Consider the following 15091-nt stretch of genomic DNA (forward strand, 5'->3'; position numbering starts at 1 on the left):
ACAGCTCAGAGATCCAAAGCCACTCTCAAACCAATTAAAGATGCTTGGTAGGTTTGGGGGAATTGTAAGTTTACTAGATGACTTTATGGTGCTTATTAGGCTCTGAGAATTCAGTGCCCAGTGCAAGATTATTAAGGGCATTAAGGGCAGCCACTCACATGTGTGTATTTAGTAAGGTCATATCTTGGTAGTGTTGATGGGGAAGTTTTCACCAGTTGGCTTGGTCTGTGGACACTGAATCTCCCACAGAAAGGCTCTGTCCCACTGACAATGTGTCCTGTGGTGATGATGTTCTTCATATCTGACAGATATAAAAAAATAATAAAAAAAAAAAATTAAAAAGGAGGAAATAAGAGGTTTGAAAGTGATTCAGAAGACATCAGTACAGTCAAGATTTGTGAAAACACAACAAGTGGGTATCCAGAAATTGTCAAACAATCCTACTCTAAGAATTCTCCTGCCAGAGTTCAAGAAGTGTTTGTACAACATTCTCAGGCACAGATTCCTGAGGTTGTCCTGTACAAACCCAGCAGTTGGGTTTGATGATCCTTGTGGGTCCCTTCCAGCTCTGGATATTCTATCACTGTGATTATTATATTGATCACGTTGTTCTTAATGCATGCACACAACAAATGGATGATAGATGTGAATATGTACTTATACTCATTAAAAGTGTAAATCTACGACCAGTAAAAGTTTAAAGAACATTTATGTCATTAAATCAGATCAATTATTACAATAAATATTGCTTATTTGCCACAGAAGTTCCCTACCTTCTTTCTCAAAACCGCAGTGAAGAAGGATTTTGGCAGAAGTTGGCTCAGTTTCACATCCCACTGAAAGGAGTTCTTCTATTGCTGCCTGCACCTTTCAAATAAATTAAGAAAGTGAAAATCAGTCAGCTACAACCATTCCAGCAGAGACTTCAATACACACATCATCACTTCAGTTATCAGTGGCACAGCACCTCTGGACAAGCAGGTAGCCAAATAGTAAAAGAATAAAAATGTTAAATAATAATATGACAAAATTAATCTCGACCTTTAATGTCTGACAGCTTTCAGGGGTGTGAGACATCCTCAGTCTAATGACTGTCATGGAGCCATCACTCAGGGTCACTTTAATGTCACATTGAATTGCCACATCCAGAGACTATGGGCTGTTGAAGCCAGAGACATACAACACACATCTGGCCTTAGAGAAGAAGTCCAAGGATCTGGATCAATAAAAGTCCAAGATATCTGGATGTTGTGATAAGCTTAGAGTACACTTGGGTGTCAACGGTCAAGAAAGAAAAATCCCATTGTAAGACCTTCTCAGTTAAAAAAAATAATTTAAAAAATCAGCTCTACATCACATAAACTTTATCTCAGCTTCTGGGCTAAATCTTAACTTTTACCAAGCACCAGAGCTCCACCAATTCCATGGCAGCAGAGAAACCTGTGTCTGTTTAATGGCACCTACCTGGTGAGCTGTAGCATTTGTGGGGATCATTCTCAGCGTGTTGTTCCAGGAAATACTGAAAAAACCTGTACCAGACACAGTCAACATCTGGTAAAAAAAAAAAGAAAAAAAAAAAAAAAAAAAAAAAAAAAAGAGAAGTGAATCAAGAAATGAAAACAAATGCAAACTGCATGAGACACACACTTTAAACCTGGGATCTTCTATTGAGGAGGATTTTACAGCCAGCATTTTGCCTTTTTTTTAAAGGCAAAATCCCTGTGAAGCAGGGATCCCTTCCAAGAGACATTTCAGCTACTCTGAAACTGCCCTTGTCCTACAGAACAAGATTCTTACATTAACAGGAGAACAAGGGATACATGACCTGTGCAGCTGCAAATGGTCCTTAAAGCTCCTGCCCTGCAGGAGTTTACCATTAGGAGAAAACTTCCCTCATTGCTGAGTGTTTCCACACACCCACCAATGCGTGTAAAAACCACAGACAACTTCAGCTCCCGGTGCTCTTCTCATCAGCTGTCTCAGGAGGTTGAAAACTAGGTGGAAACACACATTTTTTTTTCACATCTAGCACCAGGAAGGCAGTTGCAGGCAGCACTGACCTGCACTTGTGGAAGATGCAAGGCACGAGCCCGAATTTCGTGCCTCTCTCTGTAGTAGCTGCTCACCACACGGGGGTCCAGCCAGGTGTTGTGTATCTGCACTCCAACTCTCATCCCTTTGCTGGGTGTCCTTGCATGATGCACTGCTTCCAGGTAGTACCTGGAACCAGCAGTTAGCTCGAATTTCTGGGATTTTGGCTGCCAAAGTTTACTCCAGTTCTTCACCCAGTTCTCAGCCCACTCTGAATTGCCAGCAGGGAGAGAAGCAATTCTCACCTGTGTGCAGAGCAGCCAAATCACAGAAAGGTTTGGGCTGGAATAGACATCAAAAACCATTTCATTCCACCTCCTGCCATGGGCAGGGACACCTTCCACTGTCCCAGGTTGCTCCAAGCCCCATCCAACCTGGCCTTGGACACTTCCAGGGATCCAGGGGCAGCCCCAGCTTCTCTGGGCACCCTCACAGGGAACAATTCCTTTCTAATATCTGATTTAAACCAACTCTCTTTCAGTTTGAAGCCATTAAGCCAGCAAGTGACATCTCTCCAGACCCAAATAACATTTAGTCCAATGCTACAGCTCCAAAAATAAAAAAAAAAATCAAACAACATATTTGTGTTTATAACTGGTAGCCATGGGTTGATGGCTCACAAATCCCTTCCTATTATACAAGAAAAAGCCACAATCTCAAAGAACTTTGGTTTAAGGTTCAATACCATAAAGAAGATAATTCCTATGGCTTACTCTAGCACTAATAACAGTTCCCCAAATAACTTTTCATGGATGGCTTCAGTTTAGACAGAAATGTGCTGAACTAACAAAAAAAAATCTTCTGGAAAAGAAAATCAATTACTCAGGTTGCAAGAGTGGTTTTTTTATGAACTATATAATGGACAAGGCCAATGTGAAATATCAAAAATAATCACACATATTTGACTCTGCAATAGACTCATAAGAGACAATAAACCAATCCACTCCGGGGACTTTCCTATTTGTTATCACCTTAATTAAAATCCTTTTAATCCTCATTTTTCATTTAATCTCATTTTTCTCTACCAAGAATAATACCTTCTCTTTTGGATCTTGGGACAAACTTAAGTAGAGAGATGCCTGACCATCTGCCTGAATCCAGAAGGTGTAATTGTTGGTCTGAGGAGCCACAAAAAATCCACGGAGTCTGGAGCTGAGCAAAAATAAAACATTCTTAATATACACAAGTATTACAGCAAAAAAACCCCAAAACAACAAACCATCCCCACACCCCACCTTCACATGTATAATGAGTAACAAGAAAACATCTTTAAACCACTTTAACAAAACAAACCTTGTTATTTTTAAGCTCAAGTAACCTCAAAATGACCCAATTTCGCATTAAATGTCAATTATGCTTTACAAAAGTTTCAAAAAGGAAAGAAAAAACAGCTCCATGAAACTAAGTGCGATTTTGTTGGTGGCCACTTCAGTGCATTTCTTCTCAAAGTCTTAACCCTGAACATGCAGGACAAAGCCAAAACCACACTCAGAATCAAATAACAGAGAAGTGATAGAAAATTGTAAGAATCCATGCACTCTGCACAGTTTTTCAAGGTCATATCTGAACAGGCAATGGGAACCAACACAATTCAGGAATTTATTTATTTATTTATTTGTATTAACTCCACCTTTGCTGCCAACATCAGCTGAAAATCTGCCCCTCCACATCCAAAATAACCTCAAACTGGAGCTCCTTCTACTTCCAGAGCAGTTTTTCTTGGTGGTATTTCTGCATATCTAGGCCAGGTAGAGCAGAAATACTGAGGGGAGGCAAAAGGAGGAAAAAATAAAAGCACTTCACTGCATATTTTAAGCTTCAAAAGGACCTCTGAGCAAAGGGTTTGCTTTGATTTAGAGGAGCTGTGCAGTGAGGCTCTGCTATAAAGAGCTGTCAGGTGTTTTTGCTACACCTTACACTGCTAAAGGTGATTGCCATGGCTTCGTCTCTTTTTAATATCACTGAGTACCTGAAGGACTTCTTTGCCCCAGACAGAAACCTTACTGGGGAGCTGGCATTAGGTACAAACTGCCATCTGTATCCAGGACCTGCTTCTGACAGATCAGAGGCATCATCCCAGACTTCAAAGAGAAGCCCTCTGTTTCCTAGAAAGTTAAAACAAAAGTATTCTCAGCAGCAGCCAGCAGAAATCCCAGAGCACATGCTGGAATCAGTGCTGTAGGAGGCAGGCCAGAGAGAAAATTTTAATAATAAATTGGTTCTGTTTGTGGGGTATTTTGCAGTCTAAGGCAGAACACAGATCTCGCCATGGGGAATTTGTTTTACCTTGAAATCCTCCACCAGAAATAACAAAACTCTGCAGAGAGAAGAACAGAATATCCAACCTGCTCACATGTCTGCTAATGCAGGAAAAGGCACTGGGATGACCCACAGTTGAAGTTCAGCCTCATTTTATGCACTAAAGTCTCCTACTGCAATGCTCCACTCAAGGAGTGTCCCCAGAAGTCTCTGCAGTGGCTCCAGTTCAGCCATCCTTCCTCTAAATATCATCCATGCCCTTTTCCCCTCATTTTCCACAGCCATGCACACCAGCCTGACATTCCTTCCACCATGTCCTGTCTGTGGGCTGAGCTCTCCACCTGGGTTTTGCTGGCTACAGAATCACAGAATGGTTTGGAAGGAACCCTTACAAGTTTATCCTGTCCAACCTCCCTCCACGAGCAGGGGCATCTCCAACCAGAGCAGGCTGCTCAGAGCTGCACCCAAACTGGCCTTGAATGTTTCCAGGGATGGAGCATCCAGCACCTTTCTGGGCAAACTGTGCCATGGCCTCACCCCCTCATTGTAAAAAAACAAAAACTTTCCTTAGAAATAATTTAAATAGACCCCCTTTTAATTTAAAACCATCACCCCCTGTCTTATTACTAATGAAAGTTCCTAATAAAAATGTATCCTCATGTTTCTGAAAGCCCCCTTTAGGCACTGGAAGGGGCTCTCAGATCTCTCTGAGCCTTCTCTTCTCCAGGCTGGATAACCCCACTCTCTCATCAGTCTTTGCTCATAGCAGAGGTGCTCCAGCCCTTGGATTATTTGCAGCCCCCTTCCCTAACACCACAAAAAAACCTGACTTGATGTTGAAGCAGACAGTGTTTTGGAAGGCCTGCATGTCTGTGTGTGTTTTCGTTATTTGGAGTTTCAGGAACACCTCACCTGGCTGGGGGGCACCAAGTGTCCTGCCCTGGCCAACAGGCTCAGTGGTGCATCTGATTTCCCGGGGAGAGACGTGCTTGACTTTACAGGGAGCACCTGCAGCAGGGAGAGGAGACAAATGTGCTGTGGGAGACTTGGAAACACAGCTGAGCTGCAGCAAAAACACATCTCAGAGTCATGGAATGGCATTAGTGGTTGCCTTTTTTTTCTTCTGTCTTCAGTCAGAGTCAGGATTGAAGCACGAGAGATGAAGTTTTGTGTTCAGACTTAGTTGTTTATTAATTCTTATCTATAGTGCAGAGATTTCTACACTACTTCTAACTAACAAGCTAAAAAAATGGAAGTGTATCCCACTTGCTACAAGGTCTTTTAAGGCCTAACTGTCCAATTAAAAGCTAACATCTATATTATTTATACTTTTGACTTAATGACTGAACGCTTGTGACCCACAGTGCAGTACTTTTATCTAACCAAAAGCTGCTACCTAAAACCAAGAACAAGAAGGAACAAGAAGGAAGAAGAGCCAATGCCCAAAACTTCTATCTTGTCCCATACCTATTACTATATTCTAAAACCCCAAATTCAAGGCCCTTCACCATGTGAAATCACACAATTCTATTCAACTACACACCTGTGATTTTAACTCCATCACTCAAATTTGGAAGCCTTCTCCAAGGTCTCAAATCAAAAGCAGTGTTCTCCAGGGAGTCAGTGCCAGAAAGCACAGAAAGCTCAGAACTCCCAGGCTTCAGGGGTTTTGGGTAGGCAGGGACCTCACAAACATGTAGCTCCAAGCACCTTTCTATGGACAAGGTCACCTTCCCCTAGACCAGGTTGCTCTGTTGGAGCTCCTTTAGGTACTGGAAAGTGCTCCAAGGTCTCCTTGGAGCCTTATTTTCTCCAGTCTGAACAGCCCCATCTCTCTCAGCCGTTCCTTGTAGTAGTGTTCTATCCCTCTGACCATTTTTGTGTCCCTCCTCTGGATTCATTCCAACAGGTCCATGATTTTCCTGAGCTGAGGACCCTGGATGTGGTGCTCTGGGTGGGATCTCACCAGAGCAGAGAGGCAGAATCCCCTCCCATCCACCTTGTTCCCAAAAGGGATCAACATTCTGCCACAAGCCTGGGCTGCTGCTACCAGCAAACAGAACAGGTAATGCCCACAATCAGAATAACTGGATATTCCTGGAGGTGAGTCTCACAGTTCCCACACTGGTATCCCTGAACATCTCTTGGGTTTTGCAGTCAGGGCCAAACTGTATTTAAAAAAAAAATCAAATTCCCATGTTTCTGCTCTTACCTGCAGCAGTGACCTGCACTGGCTCCTCAAAGAAATCCCCAGTGACAGTGAGATCAGTGCCCCCTGCCAGGCTCCCTGCAGCTGGAAATACGGAGAATATCTCTGCAGGGGAAGGAAAAGAGGGCTCTGAGCAGAGGTTAATCCAGCCCCATTTCTGGGAAAGCCTGCAGTGCCAGAGCAGGCTCCTGTCAATGGAACCAGCTTCTCACTCCTCCCTTTTTTTGGCAGCCTCTGGGATGACACCGGGAGTGAGCAGCAGGGATAATTTGGCCACATGGCAGGGGGAACACTGCATGCTCGGGATGTTACTTGGCAGTGGCTGCATCTGTCATGCTCAGATTGCAAACTGCTCCATTCTGTGCTACTGAGGAGCTCTGGGAGAAAAAACAGCAGAATTAAAATTCTTTTAATCCTGCTAACCTTCTCTGACCCATGTCTCAATTTAGTCCTTAGGTTTAAATGTTACCATTCCTTCCAATCATCCCCCAGACTTCAGGGACAAATGGAGGGAGCTGAACATCTGAGTGTCCATATCACAACCATGAGAACCTTTCAGGATTTTATCTGTTACAGTTGGGCCATTCTACAGGAAAACTATTTTTTTTTTGGATGACAATTACCCACTTTGCACTCATTTAACTACCCAGTTCTACTTGTATAGCTCTGGAAAAGCAAACAAACAAGCAAACAAACAAAATACTCTTAAGAAAGATATGAGGGATTTACCTGCATCTTTTTTGTTAATTCAGCTGGTATTTAAACACTAATTTTACAGTATTGACTCATGACTAGCACAGTACTGTCTGCTGGACAGATCTAGCACATCTTTCTGCTCATGCTCTGCCCACAGCCAACTTCATGCATGGTTATTTTGTTTTACTCTGCTTTAAATTGTAAATAAATACATAAAATTACCCTTCTTAACAAAGAGTTGTCTACAATACACCTTGAAATGTCACATGCAGGTTATTTTAAATGTACCTTAAATAATTTTTAAAGTAATGGTGCAGCACCCTGCCATTCACCACTTATCCAGAACTCAATTCTTGGAGTAGCTGAACATCACCTCCTCCCTGTAGCCAGCGTGGGAGTTCTCATCCTGAGGTCTGCTCTTTCAAAATTTCAGCTTCACCAAATACAGAGTGATTAAAGGGGGGAAAGTTTCTCTATGAGCAGCAGCTCCACTCTAAATCTGATGTGACAGGACAAGGAACAGCACACATAAATCTCGTTGTCTCGGAATTTCCCATCTACAGCTTTTTGCTTAGTCGACCCCATACCAGGGGAGTGGAACACCAAAATTAGGAAAAAACACAATTACATTCCTGGGAAAAGCAACAGTGAGAGGTCTTTTCTTAGATCACGCTGGGACTGACTGAAGACAGTGAGGCAGTGAGGCAGATCAGTGAATACCTGGGTAAGTTTGGTACAGGAAAAGTTCCTGTTTGGCACTGATGAGCCAAGCACCTTTGTGCACTGCTGACCTGCAAGAGAGAAAACGCCTGAGACATCCTGGGCCACGTAAATCAAAGCAGACCTTCATTTGGCAGGGCTGAAAACTCACTCTGCAGAGGAACAGTGGGACATTTCCTGCAAGCTCCAACAACTCCTTTCACCAGCACATTGAGGCACTGATTCATGAGACCCCATTAAATGGCTGAAACATTTTATTAGGAGTACTAACACATTGTAAAGCGTGTTTTGACACAGTCAGAACCTGTTTTCACCTCCTTTTATGGTTAAATTCTTTCCCATTTGTATGACTAGTTAAAACAAGGTGAAAGGATTTAATTCATCTAGATTTAATAGATCACAGAATGGTTTGGGTGGGAAGGGATGTTAAAAAATTTCCAGTTCCACCCCGTGCCATGGGCAGGGACACCTTCCACTATTCTAGGTTGCTCCAAGCCCCATCCAACCTGACCTTGAACAATTCCAGGGATCCAGGGACAGCCACGATTTCTCTGGGCACCCTGTGCCAGGGCCTGCCCACCCTCACAGGGAAGGATTTCTCCCCAATATCCAGTCTGAATCCATCCTCCTTCACCCATTCCCCCTTGTCCAAGATAAGATATCTTATGTTTTGAGCAATGAAGGTAAAGTATAAAACACCAATGTGAAAACACTGGGAGAAAAATTCCCCCTTTTCTTTCCCTATCTAACAACTATCTTCTCAAGATAACAAAACCTTATTTCTAAGCAATGAAATGCATGATTCAGGAAAAACATCGTTCACTCATCAAATGCAGCTGTATCCCCATGCAAAACCAGAGAAGAAGAGAGAAATTAATTCTTTTACTCACTTTCCTTTGTTAAACACTGAGAAGCTGATGTTGTGGGACCCTGTGGGACAGAAAAGTGACAATGCTTGAAGGCAGAAATAAGGAGTAAATCTTACCAAATCTTGTCCTGGTTCCCTAGGCCTCATTCTCCTTTCCTTACACTTTCCTTACAATAGTAAGGAAAGTCTATTTCACATATTTAACCCACAATATCTTTCCCAAACAGGAAGGCTGGAGCTCAAAGCATCCACAAGAAATTAGAAAGTTCTTCAGAGTGCTTGGAAGTGAGGAAAAATGAAAGGGACCCCTCCTGCTACTGGAGACTGTGAATAGAAGGGAACACCTGATTTATTCCTCTAAAAAAGTGCTAAAGGGAAGGTCCATCACAGACAAGGAGGATTAACACAGGAAAATGAGCAAGGTCTCCAAATCACACTGTTGGCTGTCAACAATGCCCAGATCATGTCATGGCTTCATTTCATGTTCTCCCAGGCTGTGCAGAGGACACAAACCACAGCAGGGGCTGTGCTGGAGGCTGGCAAGCCTTGATCTAAATCTGCTTTTATGGACTCAGCCCTGAGCCCCGTTCCAGCTTTGCAGAGAGAACAGAAGCTCATGACAGACACCCTCCTCCCTCCATCCCCTGCAGCTGCAGGAATGACAGAAACCCATGGGTTTTGTCCCTTTTCACCAACCTATGTGGTTCCCTTCCAGCTGGCACTGCAGAGTCCCCAGTCCATCCTTTGCCTCTATAGGGTAACTGTGGAGAGACAAAGGACTTCACTGAGTCCTGGGAGCAAAAAACAAAATATAGTAGAATCAACTAAGCAATAGAAGATGTGGGCTTATACACCCAAGATTTTCATGGTTTGCTGTCTTTAGAAACATGAGAGTGAGGCAGGTGAGATGGGAGAGGAACAACTCATCTTCCCACTAATGATCAAGGGTTCAGCAGCTTAGGGGGATGTCTCCCAGCAGCAGTGCTCCAGCTCGGCTCCTTTACACCTATTTCTAGAAGCTGATTCTATTGGCAGCCTTCAGAACCGCCCCCACCTTGAAATAAAAAACTGAGCAGGGACAGAGAGAAATGCAGGCACAAGGGGAGGGTGAATAGAAGGACAAAAACGTTTCCCCTCTACTTGCTCCTCTGCAGGTTCCTAAACTGTGAGAATGATCAGGTAGCAATTAAAACAGATATCCTGGCATTCCATCATCCCTCTGGAGTCATGGAATGACACGATTCCCATCATTAACTCACATTTACATGTAAGTGGTCGAAGCTGGACAAAGCCAGCAACCCTCACCCACCCCATCACAGACCATAACTCCCCAGGGTCTCTCTCCATTTTAAGCCAAAGCAGAAGAGTTTCTCCAAAAGCCACATTTTTTTTTCTTTTTTTTTTTGTGCACAAGCCATGCTGAACCCCTGCACTAACACAAACCCAAATTAAACAAGAACTAACATGCTTCCAGCTCTCCTGTCAACAAAGGAGCAGAGACTGGTCCATCCATCTCCTTCTGATGTAAGAACAGCTGGCCTGGCCAAAAAAAACAAACAGGAAAGAGAAGATGTGATGCAGATGAAAACCTGATCCTGTTAAAATCAGCAGACAATATTTTCCCAAGGGACAGGAATTTCCCCCCACTTGGATCTAACATTTATTAACCTTCTGGAAAATGGGACAAGCCCTAATTTCCCATCTCTGCACCTGCAAAGTGCATTCCCCAAATATTCTGGGAACTGTGAGAGTGCAGCAGGGCCCTCCTGGAGACACCTGATGCCAGCTCTGAATGATCCAAGCCCTCCTCCCTGAGGGCAAGGCTGAACTCCAGGATGGCAATACCCACCCACACCTTCCCAACCAGCATCAACTACAGCAAGTACAATCAAGATGCAGCTCAGACATTTCTTTGTTTCATTGAAGAAAAACACTACAAACATCTTCCAGCAGAAATCACCCAAATTCCTAATAAAAAAATTAAATATCTGTTCTTCAATATTCCACTGGAGAGGAGGAAGAAGGTGGGAGGAATAAATTCAGAGTAATTAGCAGAATAAGCAAAGGCTGGCAATGATTCCTTGAGAATTACCGGGCAATTAAAAAAAAAATAGGTAATTAAAACCTGTAATGCAAACACTTTGTGATGACCCATCCCTCAGAGTGCAGTTCTCTATGCCCCATGTTTCAGAGTGCCGTTTTATGAGGTTTTCCTAAAAGAACTTGCTTTTATTAATACAGGTGGCTGATACTGAGAACCTTTCCTTTTAAGGAAGGCTAAAAAAAAAAAAATCAGTGCTGCCAAATGTTTGTTCAGCATGATTGGACCAGTGCATCCCATACAAAGCATGGAAAAACGTGCAGAACACACTTGAAAGTATAAAAACCATTCCCTTTGTTTTGTTTCAAGCCCTGAATGAGCGTGACTGAGTGACAGACTGCTCTGGTCAAGTCCCAGTCACCACCTGGTACCTATTTCCTAACACACCAAAAATGGGCAAATTATTCATGTGAAGCTACAAAGGGGACCTGTCTGGTATGCTGGGATTTTGAGGCCATTTCCTTTTGGTGAGGTTGAGCTGTAAATGAATAATCTGGCAGCAGAGCACTGCAGGCATGTCCAGCCTGCACTCAGAGCAGCTTTTTTTCCCCTCTGATCAAAGGTTCCAGGGCTCCAGCAAAGGCAGGTGAAACAATAATTGACACCAAACAAAGGATGCTAATGTGCACAGTGTAGGGATGGCATGGCAGGAATCTGCACTGGACTTTCCTTCACACCAGCAAGGAGTTTAATCACTTAGCAGGGGACATTTCCAATCAGTTTGAGAAGTCATTAAAAAGCATCTCATTGTTAAATATCTGCTGCTTCAATTAAAAATTTTAACTACCAAGCATACAAGCTTTTTCTGGCTCCTGAAATGATCCTTAAACTGTCAGCAGAGTAGCTGTGGATTAATAGTTTATCTTTAAAATACCTACCTGGGCTTAGTTCTTCAGTGCCATTGGCACAGAAATCATAAATTAACATTTGATAATATATCCCTACATATGGAAGTACATATGACACACAGCAGGACAGTGTTGGTGCTCATTTTGTATTCACTCTGTTTAAAGGGGCTGCTGTTCTAAAATAAGGGGTTTTTTTAAACCTAGCTGCTTTTCTCTGTTGTGTTACCAGAGAAGCAGCATTAAAAAAAAGTCAAACCTCTGAGAACAAGAAAACAACTACAGAATGCTTAAAGCAGTGAGCAACAAAGCTTTTTGTCTCAAAATACTCCTCTTTAGTCTTCTGGCTCACCAGAGCATCTGCTTCAAACTAATAGTTTTTTTTTCTAAAAAAAAATGCAAATGGAAGGGGGAAAATTTATTTAACTTCTCAACTCTGACATTATTTTAATTAGTTAAATTTTAATTTGCTAGCCAAAATAAAATCTACAGCAGCCAGCTGCAATTACAGTACAATTCACACTGAGCTGTGATTGACTGTGCTGCCAGTAAACAAACCAACCAGCTTAATGGACCAGTTGCAATTAGATTAACAAAGTTTGCTGGAGCCCAACTCATGAGCTGCAATAAACCACAAAGGAAGTAAATGGCAATTCTGGGCCAACTGGTTGCAATTTATTGCTGTCGAGGAGGCTGATGGAAGAAATGCCAATTTACAGGGACTGCAGCAGATAGCTGAGTGTTCATAATTACCCATCAATATAATCCACGTTGAAGTCCAGGGTCTCATATCTCCCAGCAATTGTCTTCCCATGAATCTGTATTAAATTTCCTGTTTAAGAGGAAATGGAAATTGAAGAGAGTCTTTTAAAAGCAGAGAACTTATTTTCAGATTTTCTGAGCTGAACAAAAGGAACTCGTGGTCTTTATAGATTTTTCAGAGGTTCCTGCACTGAATGTACTCTCAGCTTTCACCACAGCTCAAGATGACTTTGCACTTAATTCACTTTTCTCAAAACACATCTTTGTATCCCACGAAAAAAAAAACCCCAAATTCATTCCAATTTTTTTTCAGAGCTGTATTTGCACAGAGCTGAAAATTATCCTCAACTCTTTTGTTAACTAAATCCCAATTTAGTTAACCCAACCCAATTCCAATCCAATTCCACTGTAGAACTTCATGAGACAGCCAAAATTACATCATTTGTGCATCAGACAGGGTGAAGATCTAAAGATCTGTGGCCAGATTATTCTCCTGCTCTTCACTGACACTGGGAGGTGAAACATCCACCCAGCTGTCACACAGAAACCTCCATACTGGCACCCTCAAGCAAGGCACGAGAATCTAGAGCTGAGCTACACCTGAAAACAGCTGGAAATTAGGGATTGACTTAGATTGAGGCACATCTGGGTGATGTAATCATCCATGTGACTGTCTGAACTCTCGAGAGACCAAAATCTTTTGATTAATCTTGACTTTGAGGATGAAACCTACAATTTTCTCTAAAGAAACCTCGAAATATAGAAATAATAGATATTTAAAGGGGATAAAGTTAATTTTTCAGACCAAAATCAGTGAATGACTTCTCATGTAACTTTAAAGTCTCATCTAAAACCCCAATAAGCCAAAGGTCTGTGTGGCATTACAGATTAAAGAAAGGTCCCATACCTGGGGTGCCAGATGATGGGTTAATTTGGTAAACCACAGGTGTCTGCTCAGCTGAGAACTGCAAAGAGAAATGTGCAGTGAAATGTCAGCTATTCCTGCAGCAGCCCAAGCCCACCTGATGGTTCATTGCTCAGCCCAGCCAACAGCTGCATTTCAGAGACTCACACTCCACGTCTGCTCTTTGAAGCAGAGTCCTGCTCTGAGAAAGGAGCAGGGACAATTATTCCCTTCTTACCCCCTCTCCATTCAGAGTCTGGATTGGTGCTATTTTACATCTTCTTTTGTGCCCAAATTGCCCACCCTGCCTTGATCCAATGTCAGAAGTCACAGTTTAATACATTATCACATTTCTAAGTCATGCTTTAGCTGAAGTTAAAACCTGTGTTTTATCTTGAATGGTGACACCATTTTTCTTCCCAATAGTACATCCCTTAGAACAATTTCATCATCATAGCTGTGAAATACTTCAGCCACTCTTTGGCAAGTTTGTTGGGTGCATTAAAGCAGTGGAGCAAAGAATTTGTCTTGGGCCATTGTACAGCAATACAAGAGAGATTTTTTGGGGAAAGGACCACCTTCACCTCTGAGGAAAAACCTTGAAAATCATCAAGTCCACCCATTAATCCAGCACTGCTAAATCCAGTAAAACATATCCCCAAATGTCACATCTGCAGAGGTTTTCCATCCCTCCAGAGCTGGTGGCTCCACCACTTCCCTGGCGTTGGACAATTTGGGGAATCTTGGGGAAAGATATTTTCCCTAATATCCAATATAAACCTCCCCTGCTGCAACTTGAGGCAATTTTCTTGTCCTGTATCTTGTAACTTGGGAGAAGAGGCTGCATCCTCCTGTCAGGGAACTGTGCAGAGTGAGGAGGTCCCCCCTGAGCCTCCTTTCCTCCAGGCTGAGCCCCCCCAGCTCCCTGAGCTGCTCCTCATCAGATTTGTGCTCCTGACCCTTCCCCACCCTTTTTGGACATGCTCATCCTCCCCACCTCCTTTATGAGCTCCCTCACGTCCTCGCTGGTGTTTACAGATGCTGCTCACAGCCCAGTAAATATCATTAAAAATTTATTTGTTGCATTAATTCAAAGATACCATTGCATATGTCAAGGTATTTTTCCTAAGCTTTCCTTGATTCCCTTCCAGAGCTCGGCCTTTGCCCTCCCTCCTGCTCCTGGTCATGTTAATAATGAATGAGCAGCCACAAATTTTCTCCAGCATTGGCCACTTCTGGGGAGAAAAGGCAACACCACACCATACCCCAGGCTGGGGAAGATGTGGAGAAAGAAGCCAAAAGCAGCATGGAACTGGGGCCACTGGCTGATATGAGTCTTGTGAGCTGCTCAGACTTGTCACTGCCTGCAGCAGCTTTTCCAATCTAATGTGGAAGCAAAATTAATTTTAATCCACGTAGCTCCCAGGGCCCAGCCCCAACACAAAGTGACACACTGTGGTTTATTTAGCTTGGAATGTGCCTCATTAACAGCATCCCCTGGTGATTTTTCATCAACTCTCTAAGCTAGCTGAACCACCCAATGGCTCTTCAGCTTTAATGTGCAATTTACTGAAAATGCTGGGTTTTTGCTCAAAGTTAGCACAGAGGTGGGATGTGACTTTCAAACACACCAGGC

The 15091-nt window shown here is 42.9% G+C and overlaps 1 protein-coding gene across 1 annotated transcript in view; it reads right to left on the bottom strand.

The window, feature by feature from the left end:
• Positions 1–15091, bottom strand: part of PKHD1 (PKHD1 ciliary IPT domain containing fibrocystin/polyductin) — a 229390-nt gene that overhangs the window by 210330 nt on the left and 3969 nt on the right. The window contains exons 5-18 of the mRNA XM_088162528.1: positions 13459–13516; positions 12543–12621; positions 10308–10382; positions 9540–9604; positions 8866–8905; positions 7976–8046; positions 6563–6664; positions 5263–5358; positions 4061–4196; positions 3129–3243; positions 2061–2336; positions 1465–1551; positions 774–867; positions 159–301 (exon numbers count right to left, since the gene is read on the bottom strand). Coding sequence (XP_088018654.1) covers positions 159–301; positions 774–867; positions 1465–1551; positions 2061–2336; positions 3129–3243; positions 4061–4196; positions 5263–5358; positions 6563–6664; positions 7976–8046; positions 8866–8905; positions 9540–9604; positions 10308–10382; positions 12543–12621; positions 13459–13516 — 1437 coding nt within the window. The remainder of the gene's footprint in view (positions 1–158; positions 302–773; positions 868–1464; positions 1552–2060; positions 2337–3128; positions 3244–4060; positions 4197–5262; positions 5359–6562; positions 6665–7975; positions 8047–8865; positions 8906–9539; positions 9605–10307; positions 10383–12542; positions 12622–13458; positions 13517–15091) is intronic.

This window comes from Sturnus vulgaris, chromosome 3, assembly GCF_052056855.1.
Source record: "Sturnus vulgaris isolate bStuVul1 chromosome 3, bStuVul1.hap1, whole genome shotgun sequence".
NCBI lineage: Eukaryota > Metazoa > Chordata > Aves > Passeriformes > Sturnidae > Sturnus > Sturnus vulgaris.